Below are 18785 nucleotides of genomic sequence, written 5' to 3'. Positions count from 1 at the left end.
GATGAGATGAGAAGCTCAGGCCCAGTATGCAGCATGCACTTTACACAAGCTAACCTCATGGCAACAAAAGAGTTCTCCCTGGCAAAATTCTTAATTAAACAACCCATACTTCACACAGAGAAATCTCCTGGGTCAAGACATCCAGACCTGCCACTAACAGTCTAAAGTAAAAACTATCATTTGTATGTATATATGTATATATATATATACATGTATATATATATATAGAGAGAGAGAGAGAGAGAAAGAGATTGAGAGAGAGAGAGAGAAAGAGATTGAGAGAGAGAGATAGTTAAGTACTGATAAAATGATAAAACTTTAAGGATCTAAAGTCAGATATTAAAATCTGCACACACACACACACACACACAAAATTAAAGTGCTGAGAAAATGCCACTGCATGTAAGACACAGGCTAACAAAGCAAACAAAAGCTGCTCTTCATCGAAGACTTACGCTCTGTTGGCCATGCTGGCGGGGAAGTGTGAGGCAATGCTGTCCAGGTCGGCACAGGTGGTGTTGTTCATGGCGGGGCTGATCAGCATGGAGCGACACAGGACCTGGATGACCCTGTTGTCCACCGGCAAGGAGAACTCCTCCACCAAAAGCAGCGTGAACAGGCCCAGAGTCACTGTCCCTGTCTCGGCCAGATGCTTTGCCAGGGGCAGAGCCAGGACCTCCATCACAGCCTAAAGAAAGGGCCACAATGAACATATCCACATAAAACAAGCAGCAAAAACCTATATCAAGAAATTCAACTTTGATTTACAGAAAAACAAAGGGTGTAATGTCAGGAAAACCATGCAGATAAACAGTTCAGTACAAGAAAAGACTTTGAGCATACTCTCACTGACTTGTTGAAAATAGTATAAGTGAGCATTGTTGAGATCAGTGGAATGTCAAAATCATGAAAAACATAAACTGGAACAGAACCTTTAGACATATTAAAAACATTAATGAAGTCAAAATTAAAATGGTTCCAAATCCAGATTAATCACAGGTCTGTTGCAGCAAGCATGCTGTAAAAACATTTTTCTATCACTGCAGAAGACATAACGCACTTTTTGTACAAGAGAGCAATATCAACATATATTTTGGATATGTAACATTGCCAACAGTTCTAGCTAATTTTTGGAATATTTGTTGAAGATAAATTTACACAAGCTCATTGTTAGAAACTGACTTAAGAATTCATCATTTCTGGAAATTCACAAGATGCAAGATCAGATGAGATATTTCAATTTATTATATTGTTACTTAGTATGTTTAACTCAGAGACAGACAATAACATAGCCAGTGCTCAGTAAATCGAGGGAAAACCCAATCTTGTTTTCTGCATTTTTTTTTTTTTTAAACATTATCAACTGACTGACACGTTCAAATGTCATTTGTTCATTGTGTAAGAACATTGAACATATACATTAAAAAGGTATGGGTAAAAACAGGGGGGAAAAGACACCCAACATCCAAAAATAAAAAGTATCTAAAAATGAGAAGAAAAAAAAAGAAATAAAAAACCACCACTGGCTGCAGAATGTGTGGTACACACCTGACAAACAAGGGAGTCATCCACATAGTGTTGCCCAACATCCCGCATCTGATGACTCAGGCTGCTCATGACCTGAACTACTTTGTCCAGGTAACCCTCCATTGTTGTCTGGCCATTGCTAGCAGGTGAACAGCTGGACCTGACAATTTCATCGACAGCAGGCAGAAACACCTGAGCTGAACTGAAGGCATTGTGGCGAATTCCCTCACCAATGTCTTTTAAACCGATCCAGCCTTTGAAACGTTGCCAAACTGATAGGTTAAAAGATCCGGGGAAGTATGCAACACCATCATATCTGTTCCACTGACCTGTCCCAATAAAAGTGACAGCATACTGATTAATAAAATTTTAAAAATCAATTAACACACCTAATCTTGGTTTTTGTCAAAAAAGTGGAAATCTTCCAATTTATCCTGAGTTAGACATGTTCCCATTGGTTATTTCAGCTAGTTTACTTACTAAAGGAGGAATCACTGTGTTTGGACAAATCATATATGCTACACCACATCTGCTAAGCATATGCCTGACCTGCAGCGTAACCCAACATGCTCACTCAGGCCTTGAGGGAAATTATGAATTGTTCCAATCAAAGAAGTACAACACTGTTTCATTCACCAGTAAGTAATATCTAACTTGAAGAGCTTTTGGATTAAAAAAAAAATCTTTCACTTGCCTAAAGGCAACAAAACACAACATCATCATAAAACAGTCTCCTCAACCCTAAAGCAAATGTTTGCACTGTTAGGGTGTGTACAAAGTGATAATCATATACACACTTTGCACATGTATAGGTGCACATGCCTGGTTTGTAACTTGTTAAAGCACATGTGCATGTACATGTATAAATGAATGCATGTGTGTGTCCGAGTGCACTTCAGAATGATTCACAACACTGACCTGTCTGTGTTCGTCTGTTTTCTGGTACAGAAAAATGGCGATTCACTTGTGCTGGCTCAACGCCAACCTCTTTCCTTTGCACCAGTTCCCAGTGCACTCTTGATTCCATGCCATCTTTCTTGGCAATGTACTTGTATTGGAATCCTGAATTCCTCAAATGCCTTTGCATCACAAGGGCTCCTTTATACAAGTAGCCAATGCCCGTTTCTCTGAAATAAATGAATAAATAAAATAACAAGACATGATGAAAAAATAAAATGGTAAACAGGTGGTCAGGAATGCATCCAGAAAATACTTTTGAACATGAAAAAAAAATCATAAAAAAACCCTCTCTTCATGTCTCTGAGCTCTTTGTCATCAACACAATATGTGACAAAGGAAGTGAAAGCTTACATCATCAAATAAAAGTTGCTTATCTATGTAATCAAAAAACATACCCAATGAATGTCATCTTGTTCTTGTCCTCACTTGGGTTCCAGGTCCCCAAAGCATGAGGCCTGCATCGAATGAAGAGGTTGTATTTGTGGGGATTCATTTCTTCCCACATGTCAGACACAATGACATGGAATACAACCGTCACCATGTCTGCATTATTCCTGGAAAATTAAAAGGGGAAAAAAAACCACATTAAAAATCAAAAGAAACAAAAGACCACACATGAAGATGTCACAAAATCAAACTTTTTGTATGACTGCTTCCCATAGCAGGAGCATACAGCTATCAAGGCTGGTATGTTTGGTTACATGTGTCAGTAATTCATTATTGATTCATTCATCATCTTTTGTTGTTTTGGGGTTTTTGACTCACTTGTGTAAACAAAGTGAGTCTATGTTTTAACCCGGTGTTCGGTTGTCTCTATGTGTGTGTCTGTGTGTCCATGGTAAACTTTAACATTGACATTTTCTCTGCAAATACTTTGTTAGTTGACACCAAATTAGGCATAAAAATAGGAAAAATTCAGTTCTTTCCAGTCATCTTGTTTAAAACAATATTGCACCTCTGGGATGGGCACAAAAAAATAACAAGTGAGTCAATAAAAAAATGAAGCCTAATTATATGCAAACTGCATTTACTGTTATATTTATATTTTTTGTATTCTCTAAACTTGGCACTTTGATCTGATATTCTGACCCAACAACAAGAGCAGTCATTATTATCATTTTTTGTTCAAACAGGAACTTCTTTTGCTAAGCATGGAAGTTTTATTTATTTTGCAAATGTTTTGGTGTAGATAGTAAAAAAGAGAAATTACTCTGTAATTAATGCTAGGGGACTTAATTCGAATCTGGTTAGGACTTTTTTTTTTCTTTTTTTTCTTTTTAACACGAAGCTTTATAATAACAAATACAGAACACATTTTAACGATTAGATTTTTTTTTTAAGTGTATCACAAGTGAGTCTTGAAGGCCTTGCCTCACTTGTTTCTACTGGTATGTACTCATATATCACAGATTGGCTTATAAGCTTTTAGTTTGGCCAACAGCAAAGTGAGAGCTGTATGATCAATTGTTTCTCCATTGCAATGGAAAGTCATTTACAGCTTAGTCTTTGGTGAAGGACTATGACTCTCAAACTAGTAAGCAAAGATGACAGTTGGCCTTTCAGAACCATTTCCATGCCGATTGTCCTAAAACCCTCTTGGCCCAGAGAGTGAGGATGTAACTTGTGCATGACACTCTCCACCATGATTATAATCAAATTCTAGCTCAGAGAGTTGGGACAGCAGTTGCCTTCTCTGCTGTTCTGATGGTCATAGTCAGACACGACTGACTATCATACATACACATTTTCACATTTTATTGGAAATGTCATTATTGTGTTGGAAATCATAAACACATAGCTTAGTATTCAGCAAGTAGCATTGTGCACATTTCATGTATTCACTTTTCATATCCACTGAGGCACACAACACAGTGTGTTGGCTTTCTGATGAGTCAGCTTCTTAAACACAATGATCTAAGCAAAGAAGAAAATTCAAGAATAGTTATTCTCTGATCATCTATCATTGGTGTAATCTCTTTTTATCAAAATGATCTGTAACAGTGAGCTTAACTCACTCCATACGAACGGCGAAAGAGACGACGTTAACAGTGTTTCACCCCAATTACCATCATCAAAATATTGCAGGCGGAAGGCTCTTATACTGAAGAGGTGAATGTTGACAAAGAATACCACAATTCTGACGACGGAAGCTAAAGGGTGGGTCATTCAGACACCCACTAGACATCCGAGGGGTCTGTGTAGAGGAAAAGAGAGGACTGGCCATACTGAGTGAGTTAATATGTGATAATTTCAAAACAGAAGTATTCTTTTTCTTTTCTTTTTTTAAAATAAAATTCATCTGGAACAAAGAACCCAATATAATTTTTTCTTGGTCAACTGAAAAAGGTGACAAGACGAATAAGACAAATGGCTGTGTCTCATAACTAATTGCTTCATAATTTAATCTGACTATGGTTATGGAAAGAAGCTGTTTTGGTAAGTGAATGAGTTGTTTGATTATGTTTCTAATGGTAAGATTCAGATCAGAATGATATAATTTTAAAAGGTACTCCACTCAAATATCAACTAAACAAATATCAAAGCAACATAGAGATAAATATGTGCTGTTCTATATATGATTGTAAAATTCATATAATTAAAGTCAATAATACTAATAATATCATCTAATGTTCAGGGATGAAAAAGTGATGACTTTCCTCATTATGAATCTTCTTTTTATTATTTTCTAACTTAGATGTCATCCATTGTCAAACTTGACATCAACCCTGTGAATGTATGTGGTAAATATGATTTTTTCATTATCTATTAAGATCGATTTCAATGTCAATATACATTCATTAAAAGGAATATGCTTTTTGACTCACTTGTGTAAACAAAGTGAGTCTATGTTTTAACCCGGTGTTCAGTTGTCTGTGTGTGTGTGTGTGTGTGTGTGTGTGTGTGTGTGTGTGTGTCTGTGTGTCCGTGGTAAACTTTAACATTGACATTTTCTCTGCAAATACTTTGTCAGTTGACACCAAATTAGGCATAAAAATAGGAAAAATTCAGTTCTTTCCAGTCATCTTATTTCAAACAATATTGCACCTCTGGGATGGGCACAAAAAAATAAAAAATGAAGCCTAATTATATGCAAAATGCATTTACTGTTATATTTATATTTTTTGTATTCTCTAAACTTGGCACTTTGATCTGATATTCTGAAACAACAAGAGCAGTCATTATTATCATTTTTTGTTCAAACAGGAACTTCTTTTGCTAAGCATGGAAGTTTTATTTATTTTGCAAACGTTTTGGTGCAGATAGTAAAGAAGGGAAATTACTCTGTAATTAATGCTAGGGGACTTAATTTGCTTTAAACTGATCTTTCTCATCTTAAACATTACATTTTGAAATTATACTCAATACATAAAAAGCTTGTGTGTATCACAAGTGAGTCTTGAAGGCCTTGCCTCTCTTGTTTTAATTTGTTTTATCTTTAATCATTCAACAGAAAATTTCAGTAGAAGAATGATTTCAAGAAATAAACATACAGCAGAGTAATAGAGAGAAAAAAAAGACTACACATATCTTTCCAATGCAAAACAATAATGCAAAATATGCCAGCAAACCCTAGAAATGTTTCAGCATGACTGCACATACATTTTTGCACATATCTCCAAACAGGCATCAAATCTTGACACATCAAACTGGTTGTTCAACCTTTCAACAAAGTATAGACAAACAGGAAAGAAACACAATTCTTGACACACTTTCATACAACTTTCCTGGGTCCTTCTTGTCCCTCACAAAAAGCATGGACATTTGGACTGCAGAAATGTCAAAGACTATACCACACAAATTCATACATCCTTTTCAAATTCTTATGTATGTATGTTTTGAATGATTCATATTCATAATTACTGTTGTAATATTTGCTATGCTTGTGCAGTGGAAGAAAAAACATACACAAGGATCTAAAAACACATCAATACAAAACTATTTTAGCAGATGTGGTGTAGAGTATATGAATCTGTCCAAAGCAGTGACGCCACCTTGAGAAACTGAAACTGTAGGATTTACACACCAACTTCTCGTTCTCATTATCATTATCACTTGTTCATCAACTCACTTAACATCAGTCATTGTTTTTCCAACATTAATATACAGGCACCAATGTTTATCAAAGTATGAAAAAAACAAAAAAAAAACAGACTAAAAAATTAACAAGGAGACAAAAGCGTCATTTGATAAAAAAATCATAAACTGTGCGCATTTGAAAAATTTAACCCTTTCGCTGCCAGGAAAATAAGATTTAAGTGAAATCTATTTGCCAGGGTTTTTTCACAAAAAATGGGTCTAAATTTTCAAAAAATTCTGTGCTCTTTGTTATTGGAGAAAGACCCATAAAAGTATATATTTTCTGAAAGGTAAATGAATAAAGAACACAAAACACATGATGTTTTCCCATTTTATATATTTTTAGTGGCATGCTGTTGTTTTGAAATCAGTGTTTTGTTTTTTATCACATTTTCAACTTGTTCATTACTAACATTAGTCAGGTAATTTGCACTAAAATATATTTTCTGGACAAATGGATATCTGCATACACAAAATCATACTAGAACAACCACAATAAAAATAATAAAAATAAAAAGAGATAGATATACAATGCATTGTGACTTCTCCAAGTGATGATGTGGATGAGAGGCCACGCCCCCTCAGTCTCCACCCCCCCTCCTCTTCACCCCTCTCACATGGTCACTTTATCCAGTTCTTATCAGACCGCGTTGGCTGAGTGCCAAGAAAATCGCTCACACTGCCCTGCTAATAATTCAGTCACTTTCTGTCATCTGCTAAGGTTTGCACAGCCGGCATCACTCACTGATAGTCGTATCTTGGCCACTCTCTTGATTGCTCCCTTTATTTTCTGTCAAATCGTCCTATAAATGTTCATCACTGTCTTTTTCGAGTTTACACTTCAATTCTTTCTGAGCATCAGCAAAAGAAAGCAATCTTGGTTGATTTAGTTTGCTACAATCGCATGTCTTGAGCACGGCGTCAGTCCGACATTTTGTTGAGCGAGCGAAGAGAGGAGCCAGGCAAACACTGGGACAGTAGCCCAACTAAAACGTTCAAATAAAGGACTGTCTCATGACGTAGATAGGGTTTCTAGCTATGAATAGAATCCAGAAAGATTCCCCAAGCTAAAGCTACCAGCATTTTTGTCAACGAACTGAACGCAAAGCAGGGAAAAGTCAGAATATTTCGATGACGAGTTATCTCGTCATTGTGGCAGCGAAGCATACATGCTTGCCATGACGAGTTATCTCGTCATATAGGCAGCCTAGGGCTTAAAAAATAAATAAAATAAAAAAATAAAAAAACATCTGTGTTCCTCCCATTCACAACCATTATGCTATCATTCTCCCTCCCTCACCCATCTATGTCTTCCTCACTGCCTGAAAAAGAAAAGATGTGGAGAAAAAGGAGGCAACATAGCAAGAAATCTAGCAAGTACATTTCTGAACAATTATTTCTGAATAATGCAAGTACTTACGTCAAGGAACGTTTTGGTCCATTATTCTGCTGAAACAAAGTAAGAATTTTTTTTTTTTTAACTGTAAAATTTGTATACCATCAATGGCCAATCAGTTGAAATGATGTTATAAATGTGTGTGCGCATGCACACACACACACACACACACAGTGTAGGTACAGATATCATGAAATACACACCCTCACCCATATCCCCCTGCAAGCACACACACACAAACTTGTTTTGTAACCAAACAAACTAAAAAAAATATTTAAAAAACACAAGCTTTGTATCAATAACTGAAAGTACAAATAAAATTAACACAAAAACTGAGAAACAGTTTTGTTCAAATTTCAGAATAAAGCATTAACGACTCTGATAGCAGGGGTTAACCTTACTTGTTTCAGTGTGTCTATGGCACTGTGCATAATGCCTGCCTCCTTGCAGAACAATATCCCTTTTTGTTATCAACTATTGTACAGCACAGCATTGTTTTTTCAGCAAAAATATATCAGCCAGACCTAAAGAATGAAAGCATAATCATCAGACAATTTAACCCTTTCAATGCCAAGCCTATCTTATACTCGGTGACAAGTATTCCTATGGGATTTTTGGTAATGGATGGTAATAATTTCAAACAAAAATTGCAGCATGCAAACTCCTGAAGGGAAGTATATAAAACCTATACAGTATATGTTTCTGAAAGGAAAATGAGCACCCTATCCATTTATGACAAAAAATTCAAATGGATTTCATGAACTTATGACAGTAAAATTCCTACAATGAAGTGGATCGATATTTCTGTCCTGGGGCTCTGAAAGGGTTGACAAGAAATTATTCATCCAGCTGGAACTATAATCTCTTTGTGAGGGCAAACAACCTGAGAGATCACATCTCTGTTTTATCACAGATGAGCAATGACTTGTTATAATTGTAACAACACAGGGGGGAAAAAGTGAAAGAATACATACAGCCATTGCCCTTGTGGTAACCCCCTTTCCAGCTGCACATGCATAAGACATCGCGGCGCTTTCCTGTGCGGAGTGTGCTTTCCGCCACCTGTCGTTGCCTCTCCCTTGGTAAGAAGTAGAAGCAGACGTTTCCCCATCTCTGTCTCCAGCACTTCCTCGCGCTCCATCCTCTTTTCTAACTGCATCATTTTTCCTATCTTTCCCTGCCTTCTGCTGGTCTGGTTTGTCCGTTTCTTCGGGGCCTGATTTCTTCTTGTCATGCGTTTTCACTTGGTCTGGTTTGTCCATTTCTTTGGGGCCTGATTTGTTTTTGTCATGCGTTTTCCCATCTATCCTCTTTCCTTTTATCCCTGCACTGTCCTTAGTTTCTGACTCTTTTTCAGGATGATCATCCTCTGATGATGTCTTGATCTTGCTGGACTTGTCCACATCCATTGGTTCTGCTGCATCTTCATCTCTGCGGGCTTTAGTACCAGCAGCAGATGACGTGCCTCCATACTTGCTTCCTGGTTGTGGGTCTTCAGAGCCCTTGTCTTGCCTGTGTGAGGAGGATGAAGTGTTGCCTCTACTGGTTTCATTGACAGTCATACGCTGCACTTGTTTTTCCTCACACATGTTGCTGGATGCTGGATCCACATCGATGAATGATTTATCAGCAAACTCAGCGAAGAAGGTTTTCTTTGAACCTGCGCAAGAAATTTCACAACATAAAATTTCATCATGCTGTTGTTGTTTTTGCCCATTATATACATATATATATAGAGAGAGAGAGAGAGAAAGAGAGAGACAGAGACAGACACAGAGACAGAGACACAGAGAATGAGAGAGAGAGACACGCACACACACACAAACACAGAGAGAGAGATAACAGCCAATGAAAATCAGTATATGTAAACACACACAGAGAAAGAGAGAGAGAGAAAATCAGTATATGTCAAAATTTCTGTCTTTCATATTCTAATTCTATTCCCTTTGAAGAAAGAACGTACAAACTGCAAATTTCAAGTAATACAAAATTTGTGATGTGAGTCATGCATACTCACACGAGACTGCAAAGAAGATGTCAAGGAAAGACTTCACACCTGTTTCCAAGTGCCCTGATCAAATTTGGCAGACAAGATACAATCTGCAGTTTGACACTGACCTCAGCTGATGGGAATTAACGTCAACCTATTCAAAGTTACATCTTTAACCTGTTTGTTTTAGTTTTTTTCATTTGAGACAGTCCACAAGCAGCAATGAAACAAAACTGCTGCACCTTCTTCAGTGACAACACAAAACACAGTCACTGTTTGTCACAAGGTTTCAAAATCTTAATAATTCATGTTTATGCACTGATACTTCACGTTAATGCTAAAAAATCTTCAGAAACTGTCCTTGACAGCCACATCTCTTTCGATGATCAGTTGATGTGAGTGGAAGGAAACCTACCGGGGGCTGTTTCACCATTGGGGGGGTCATCAGAGGTCCCTTCACCCATGGTCCCTGACTGCGCTGGGTCAGTTTCATCGTCATCTTCATTGCCACCTTCCTCAGGGTGTCCTGGGGCTGTTGAATGAAGGAACAGTTTCAGTTTCAGTTTCTCAAGGAGGCATCACTGTGTTCGGAAAAATCCTTTACACTACACCACATCTGCTGGGCTGGTACCTGACAGCAGCATAACCCAACGCACTTTGTCAGGATATAAACACATGCATGTATAATTGTGTAACAATCAGAGTGGATTTCTTTTTACATAATTTTCCCAGAGGACAACACTTTTTTTGCCACTGGTTCTTTTTTAGTGCGCCAAGTGTGTGCTGCATACAGGACCTCTTGGTTTATCATCTCATCCAAATGACCAGGCACTCAGTTTGATTTTCCAAACTTGGGAGAAAGGGCTCCCGCGAGCATGGGTTTTCGAACCTGGACCTTCAGGGACACTGTTTTGGGTGGATAAGTGTCTTAACCATTCTGCCACCTTGCTCTTTGAAGTGATTCAAGTGAACAGCTTGAGCACAGGACTTAGAACTAGTGAATTCAGGAACATGTTACTACTACTATAGGATCCAACAGCAACTGAAAATCTACAAGGCTTTCAAAGGTAGTGGTGGAGCAGTGGCCTGGTGGTAATGCATTTGACTGGGTCCATGTGTCCACAGGTTCGAGTCCCATAAGGGATTTTTACTCCCTCCCCCTACTAGACCCTGAGTGGTGGTCTGGGTGTTAGTCTTTTGGATCAAATAACAAACTAAGGTCCTGTATGCAGCATGCATATAACACACCTAAAAGAATCCACAACAACAGAAGGGTTGTCCCTAGCAACATCCTGTAGAAAATTCCACTTAGTCAAACAAATATACATACCTTAATGCAGACAGAACAATATATATATATATATATATATATATATATATATATATATATATATATGTATATATATATGTATGTATGTATGTGGCCCTGTACTGTGGTAACACATTCTCCCCAGGGACAGCAGCCTGAATTTCACACAGAGAAATCTGTCATGACAAAAAGTAATATAATGCAGTACCTAAAAAGGTTTTTTTTTTAAATTAAATAAAAACCGCCTGCAGATATACAAATGAACATGGTGGTTGCAGCCCACAAGGGAGAAGAAATATGAGCATGCATCGTTATAATTATCAATGAGAACAATGACAGATGCTGGGGTCAGCTTCAACACACTCCCGATTATATGGGACATGTACCGATTTCTTTCAGCAGCATGTAATGATTTCTGTAACTATCTGCATTTCCACTGTTCTGCCATCTTTAGGGATGTTCAAAGTTTGTAGAACGCTGGAGAAGCTGGATAGAACACCAAACATCTGATCACAAAAAAGAATGATGTCATGTTATCACCTGATTAAAAGACAGTCTCCATTACTTTTTCTTTAAATCTTGCTTCTGCACTGGCTCAGATGTAACTGAAGGACTGGTCAATTTAGTTTTACTTTCAGGAGTTAGATAGGATACACACACACACACACACCATCGTAATGGAATATTTCACATGGACTAATCACACATAATCTATTCAACGTTCGACACATGATAATTCACAAATTAATTCAGATGACGTAGACACACAGAAGACCGTAAGTCCATACCCCATCTGGGAGATGAATAAAGCACATTTTGATGTTAACCATACTGACATTAAAAAGAATGAAAATCCGAATATCATGGCAACGGAAGTCCAAGTACACCTTCAAAATAGATACTGTGATAATTTACAGATCTACACAGATGGCTCACTATTAGACAATGGCCAAGCAGGTTCAGCTTTCGTTATACCAGAACTGAAAATGGAAAGATCATACTATATTGGTAAAAATCGTTCAATATTCACTGCTGAACTTATTGCTGTTCTTAAGGCTCTAAATCATATTCTTGATCTTCCAATTTGCTTGTCTTGTTTTGCGTTGATTCCAAATGTGTATTATGTGCTTTAAACTCATCAAATTGTAAGAACAAATCTAAAATCATACTAGAAATCAGCCACATTTTACATTTAAGCTTGAAAGGAACACATATTACATTTTGCTGGGTTCCTTCATATCTCGGTATTCTCTACAATGAATGGGCTGACAGGGCTGCAAGAAAAGGTGCAAAAAACTAACAGGGAACCATAGAACTTTATGTGCCTCTGTCTGTACGAGAGGGTTATCGAATACTAGAAAAAACATCGTGGAACAAAGTCAGAGAATTATACCAGGAAAACGGCAAAGCTTTAAACCATAGTGTAATTAATGTTCAACAACCGGGAACTATCAATCAGTCATATACATACAGTAATTCAATAAGATTAAGGCAGATTCATACATTATCAAACAGGATAAAACTGAACGCTTTTATAACAAAGTTCAGCAAAGATGTCAGATGCATATGTGGAGAACATATTTCTAACAACCATGTAATATTCGAATGTCAGAATCTAAAATGTTTTTTGCCAGACTTCACCAAAAGTTCTTTTGAATGTGTTATTAACAATTCCAGTATGTTTTTTTTTTGTTTTTTTTTTGCTGCCCCATTATCTGCGCCGTTTCAGTGGCATTACTCCCACGCCGCTCATTTAGATTCCCCCATACACGGCCACACCCGGGTTCGTCCTTTGCAGTTCCAGCGTCGGCAGTCCACAGGGAACCATCGATGTTAGGTCGCCAGGAGGCCACACACCAGAAGAGACCCTGCACTGCTGCTGAGTCACTTCGGTGGTGTTCAGTGGTGCCTTTTCTGTTTTAACGTACTTAGGACACCACCTACTAAGCCCCCTACTAACGACAATAATGGCTTAGTCGCGGAGCCAGACAGAGTGAGCGTCCCTCCCAGAGTGAAGACCCCCACCACGTCCCTCAAACAACAGCCCCCCAAGAATCTGCCGACACTGACGACATTGACAGGACTCACCCCAAGCACGGAAGTGGAGGGGTATCGAAACTGAGGTCACCATGAGAGCAGGGCATGAAAGGCCACAGACTTTGAGACTATTTTGTTTCTATTGATGACGATGAACGAGGAGGAGGATGACGATGATGATGACGATGTTGCTATGGAGGTCCATTTTGGTTTGGGACTGCGTGACAAGGCTGTACTCTACGCTTCCTGTCATAATGATATCCCGGCGTTAACCAGGCCCGAGAGATACAGGCACTTGCAGTGTTGGTCAGGTAATTAGAGCAACACACCCAAAGACGCATCCTTGAAGTGGATGACACTCGACTGTGTGGTCCCAGTCTCCCCATTTAAGCCCACAGCACACTCAACTCTGGGTAGGAGCCGGCCACGGGCCGAAAAACCCACCTCCGCTGGGATTCGAACCCGCGTCCTCCCAGCCGTCAGTCCGCGACGCTAACCACTTCGCCACGGCGGCTGGTTAATATTCCAGTATGTTATTTGTTATTGCAGAAGGTTTGCTGCATAGTCCTATAGGACATTTGTTATAGATGTTATAGTTGTCTGATGTTGGCGTTTGTAACGTTTCCATTTTTCCTAGCGTTGTCTCTCCCTATTCACCCTCCAAACATACACACACTTTTACCCCTCCCCCTCTCACAGCCCCTACCCCCACCTTTTGTTGTTGTTTTTTTGTTTTGTTTTTTCTGTCTAATATCACTTCCAAGTGGAAAGACGTTAAACTGAAGACAACAATAATTCACAACATCATTTCAGTATCTGAACTGCTGATGATGATGATAAAAGCTTTTTTTTTTATCTCCCTTTGCCTTTATTCTTTAATCTCCCTTCACTTACCAGACCCCTGCAAAGCCTGGACACCAGGGGACCCTGCCTCCTCACCCCGGCTGGAATCGTCAGAACACACGACAGGTGCACGCATGTGTGGCACAGCCTGCCCAATGTGTGCGCTCTCTGGAGAGCAGTCTGCATCTCCGGCGGCGTCACACTCACGAGGCGTCTGTCTGTTCTCTGCGCTGCTCTTGTCTGACAGCCAGGCAGCCTGACCTTCAGCTGATGGCAAAGCCTTGCCTGAGCCTCCTCTTCCTCCATCACAGGCTCTGTTTCCAAGGTCTGTGCCTTTGTTGTTGTCAGAGGGATGAGGTTCACTGTTGTCGTCGAAGGGATGCAGTTCATTTTTGTCATCAGAGGGGTGAGGGTCATCTTGGCCACCCTCATCCTGCTCAAAAGGGATGTGGCCTTGACTACCTGAAGGTGCTGGCTTGTTCGCATCTGGGTCTATGTCCTTGTGGACATTGTCAATGTTCCCACCGCTTGCAGAAGCGGTCTTGCCTGCTGAATCTACTTCTTTGGGGGCAATGTCAATGTGCCTGCCACTAGCAGACGCGGTCTTCCCTGCTGGGACTATGTCTTTGTGGACAATGTCACTGTCTTTGCCACTAACAGACGCAGTCTTGTCTGCTCCATTGTCAACTTTAGTGCCGCAGTTTAGACAAAAAGTATCAGTATCAGCAAGGACAAACCCACAGGGCTCGCCATCTTCAGTGGTCCCTGTGCACTTCCTCGGCTGTTTTCGTGACTGTTTTCGAGTAACTTTGGCCCCACAGTGGCAGCAGAATCTAGCGTTTGCTGGAATTGCTTCATCGCATGACGAACAGGTGATGGTCTCCTCCTTTGCTTTGTTTGGTGTGCCGCAGTTGGGGCAAAACTTGACATCAGACGATAACAGTCGCCCGCAGTTTTCACCTTGGCACTTCATTCTGTAAAGTTAAACACACAAAAAAGTGTTCATTTAAGCACACACACACACACACACACACACACACACACACACACACACACACACTTTCAACCTGCTGCATAGAAAACTTCAATTTCCTCAGTTTCCTATCATCAAATAGATCCTAAAAACTTGTAAGCAACAAAACAAACCAAAACAAAATTTTGAGTGATTCTGACTGCCACTCAAGAAATGCAATATTCTAAGCAGATAACAATACAAAAGGCTTAATTCTAAAAATATGAGTGAATTTCACAATCATAAACAATGTAACAAAGATGCATGCAGCTCTAGTAAAACAGAAACCAGATTATTCATCACACTCACGAGCATACACACACACACACACACACACAAAGGTGAATCATCAGTGAGATTATAATCTAAACCACAGCAAGCACTCAACAAAAAGCAGAAAGTTGAGACCTAAGAATGAAAATAACAACAGTATCATTACACAAACAGCTATTTTCTGCTTAAACACTCCTGCCGTGCTACACAATAGAAACATGGCTGAAACATCAACCTTCAAACTTTTAGGTTTCAGTTTCAGCAGATTTCATTTCTGTCCCTAGACTGCTGCTGGTGAGTATGAGACAGCGCTTACAGGTGAGGATGTCAGTGAAGGGCTGTCACCTCACTGAGATAACACAGAGCTTACAGGTGAGGATTTCAGTGAAGGGCTGTCACCTCACTGAGATAAGACAGAGCTTACAGGTCAGGATGTCAGTGAAGGGCTGTCACCTCACTGAGATAATACGGCGCTTACAGGTCAGTATGTCAGTGAAGGGCTGTCACCTCACTAAAATAAGACAACGCTTCTTCATGGCATCCGACATAATATCTTCTGAAATGAAACTTTTAAGCATGATATCACAGTTAACGAGAAAGATAACAAGGCCTTCCAGTGTATGTTGATATTCCCAGGCTGAATTCTGCAAAGCTGAGGTCTGATGGGTGCAGTGTCCTAGGACTTGCCTTTTTGTCTGCACCATTTGCCACCTCAGCAGCATTATCCTCAAGCCACCCATCCTGAATCCCATACACAGCCATACATAAAAACACTACCTTTTGACTTGTTCTGTCCAAGTACCAAACATTAAATGAGTTTCCGTCACTTTAGAGGTGATCTATAGGTTAGCTGTCCTTGGGATTTGCCAAAACCATTTAGCACAGCAAAGGGGGGCATTTCACCCACTATCAAAACTGATTTTGGTCAATAGAAATTGTTGTTGTCCACACTAGAACTGAAGTGTACAACGTTAAATGAGATTACACTTTTTGCTTCTGTGAAGGTCCTGAATCTGAATCAGAGCTAGAACTCTGGGATAGTCGTCTGATGCGCTTCCTCCCGGAACTGTACATGTTGGTCAGTACTGGCAGACCTGTATGGAGTTCATCAGAACAGAGGTAAGGACATACAAATCCATACAGCAAAACATTCAAAGTTATCGGAAGTGTTTACATTATACACTCAATGAAGCTCATTGCCAAAGCTTAAAAGCAAAAACAATCATTCAACCCTGTATGTGATTGTGTAAAGTCTAAGTAAATCCCACATCTCCCTTTATAAACAAAATGTTACAAAGAATGGATATATGTACATAAAATCATTAATCATTTCTGGAAGAAAATGTTCAACCATTAAAATATTCTGATTAATATTTCATTGGAAATGGCAGGATCTAAATATGAATGATACTGATCAAAATTTGACAGAGCTCCAAGGCAGAAAAAAATAAAGCACATGAGACTTCTGAACAGCACAGATTTATGTCACAAATTGTTCATAACATTCAAGTTTCATGTCACTTAGTTTTATGTCAATAGTCTTCACTTTTCAAGGTATATCCTTCTTGTCTGGATAACAATTTCCCACATGAAGAACCTTAATTACTTTCTACTGAACAGCACTGTTCAGAGCACTTTTATTTGTTGATTATTTTTGGTTACATTTAAACTGTACCTTACAAGGTGGTAAGTCACATGGTTTGGTATACTTTAAAGCTGGTCATGCTAGACATAACAAAATAATAAAACACTGTCTGACCAATAATGCTTTCATGGGGAATACCACAGAGGACCTTGTAAATTCTGTAAGGTGAAATACTCACATGTACCAAGAGAACTGCACAGTAAAATTTTCTAATTCTACTGCACATACTCTTTACTACTTAGTTGTGTCTACACGGTATGTCATTAGTCTGTCAATTATATGGTTTCTAATAAAGCTTCACACAAAGGATTTGTATACTGTCTAAAAGATACAATGGTGTTCTGCCTGTGAATACAGTTCCAGACGATGTGATTGTTCCACCACCACAGCTCGAGAGATCAAGGTGGGATCGAGGGATCTCCACAATGGCAAGCTTCACAGTGCATGCACTGTGGAGACCAGAATCGCCCACTGTGTTCTGGCCAATGGCAGTTAACAGGAATGAGTAAGCGAACAGTCGAGATCATGAGCCTTTTGTTATTTAAATACGTCACTTGTCTGCCTACGATGACACTGCCAACTGGACATGCAAGTTCACTTAGTTCGCCTACCAAAGTGGTCGCTACACACAACTATCTAGGTATGCAAGGTCAGACATGCTGTTTTCACATCCGTTCTTCTGCAAAACATACCTGAAGTGCGGCTAATGTATGAAGTGCGTAATCAGACTCTTCCGTGCAGACTAAATGGTTTCGGTTTCGTCATGACGTGTTCACCATCCAGGTAATAACCAGCTGACAACATCATACGTGAAACCCCGATCGCCGATTATTTCCTGGTGCGTACTTTCGGTTTCGACACCTCACGAAATACCCTTCCGCAACTTAGTCTTCCTCTCAAAACCGGATCATTTTGCTAATCAATTTTCTCATAAAAGCGATTAAGTATGTTTGTGACTTTTTTAACGTATCCTTTAAAATCTAAACACAACAGGAAATTCGATACGTTGACCTTTCCAACATGGACTAATATTGGTACACCATTTTAAAAAATGCCCCCCCCCCCCCCCTTCCCATCAAAGTCTGAGACGATTTTTAAACTTTAATTTTTTGCTCGCAACATTTTTATTGTATTTCTGTCAGTTGCCTTCTATGTATCTTTCATTTTTAAATATTTTAATTGACTAAGCTGTCTGTCTATTTTGAATAATTATTTCATTTTATCAACATTTTGTACAAAACCCAGGGTATGATCTCAAGGCCTAACCAACGTGGTGGGTTTATGTGTTTGTCAAGCATCTGTCCCTTTTTTTTCTTTTTGTCAGATGCGTAGCGTAAATAGATCACGATTTCACACTTCCTTGAAACTGAAACTGCTCACGACATACTGCATTTTATGGGAAACAAACCGTGTCTGCAAACTATGTTGTGATCAAGTTTCATTTCAAAGTTGACTGTGGAGTGTAGCCAGCAGTGACCCCGCAACCATCGAGCTGGTCAGAAGTTCGAGACGCCTGAAAACGTCACAGCTGAGTGAGGGAGACGGGGTGACCATAGACATATGTATATATTTCAGTGGTGAAGACAGAAAATGAAATGAGAGACATTACTTCACAGAAAGTCATAATACGGAGACCTAGACTTTTGCACTCATATCATATCATGGCCTGGCTTCGCTGACGAAGATCTAGGAAGGGCGTTGTCCACGTCTGATGCA

General features: G+C 39.3%; 1 protein-coding gene across 1 annotated transcript in view; it reads right to left on the bottom strand.

Annotated features, from left to right (window-relative positions):
- Positions 1-17274, bottom strand: part of LOC143298074 (E3 ubiquitin-protein ligase rnf213-alpha-like) — a 168958-nt gene extending 151684 nt beyond the window's left edge. The window contains exons 1-10 of the mRNA XM_076610754.1: positions 17248-17274; positions 16410-16518; positions 14191-15113; positions 10366-10482; positions 8935-9620; positions 7985-8013; positions 2883-3041; positions 2446-2654; positions 1549-1856; positions 456-688 (exon numbers count right to left, since the gene is read on the bottom strand). Coding sequence (XP_076466869.1) covers positions 456-688; positions 1549-1856; positions 2446-2654; positions 2883-3041; positions 7985-8013; positions 8935-9620; positions 10366-10482; positions 14191-15113; positions 16410-16498 — 2753 coding nt within the window. The 5' untranslated portion in view covers positions 16499-16518; positions 17248-17274. The remainder of the gene's footprint in view (positions 1-455; positions 689-1548; positions 1857-2445; positions 2655-2882; positions 3042-7984; positions 8014-8934; positions 9621-10365; positions 10483-14190; positions 15114-16409; positions 16519-17247) is intronic.
- Between the last annotated feature and the right edge of the window lie 1511 nt (positions 17275-18785).

Source organism: Babylonia areolata, chromosome 23 (genome assembly GCF_041734735.1).
Source record: "Babylonia areolata isolate BAREFJ2019XMU chromosome 23, ASM4173473v1, whole genome shotgun sequence".
NCBI lineage: Eukaryota > Metazoa > Mollusca > Gastropoda > Neogastropoda > Buccinidae > Babylonia > Babylonia areolata.
The sequence above is the reverse complement of the archived record's forward strand: the minus strand, read 5'-3'. Positions and strand labels throughout refer to the sequence as shown.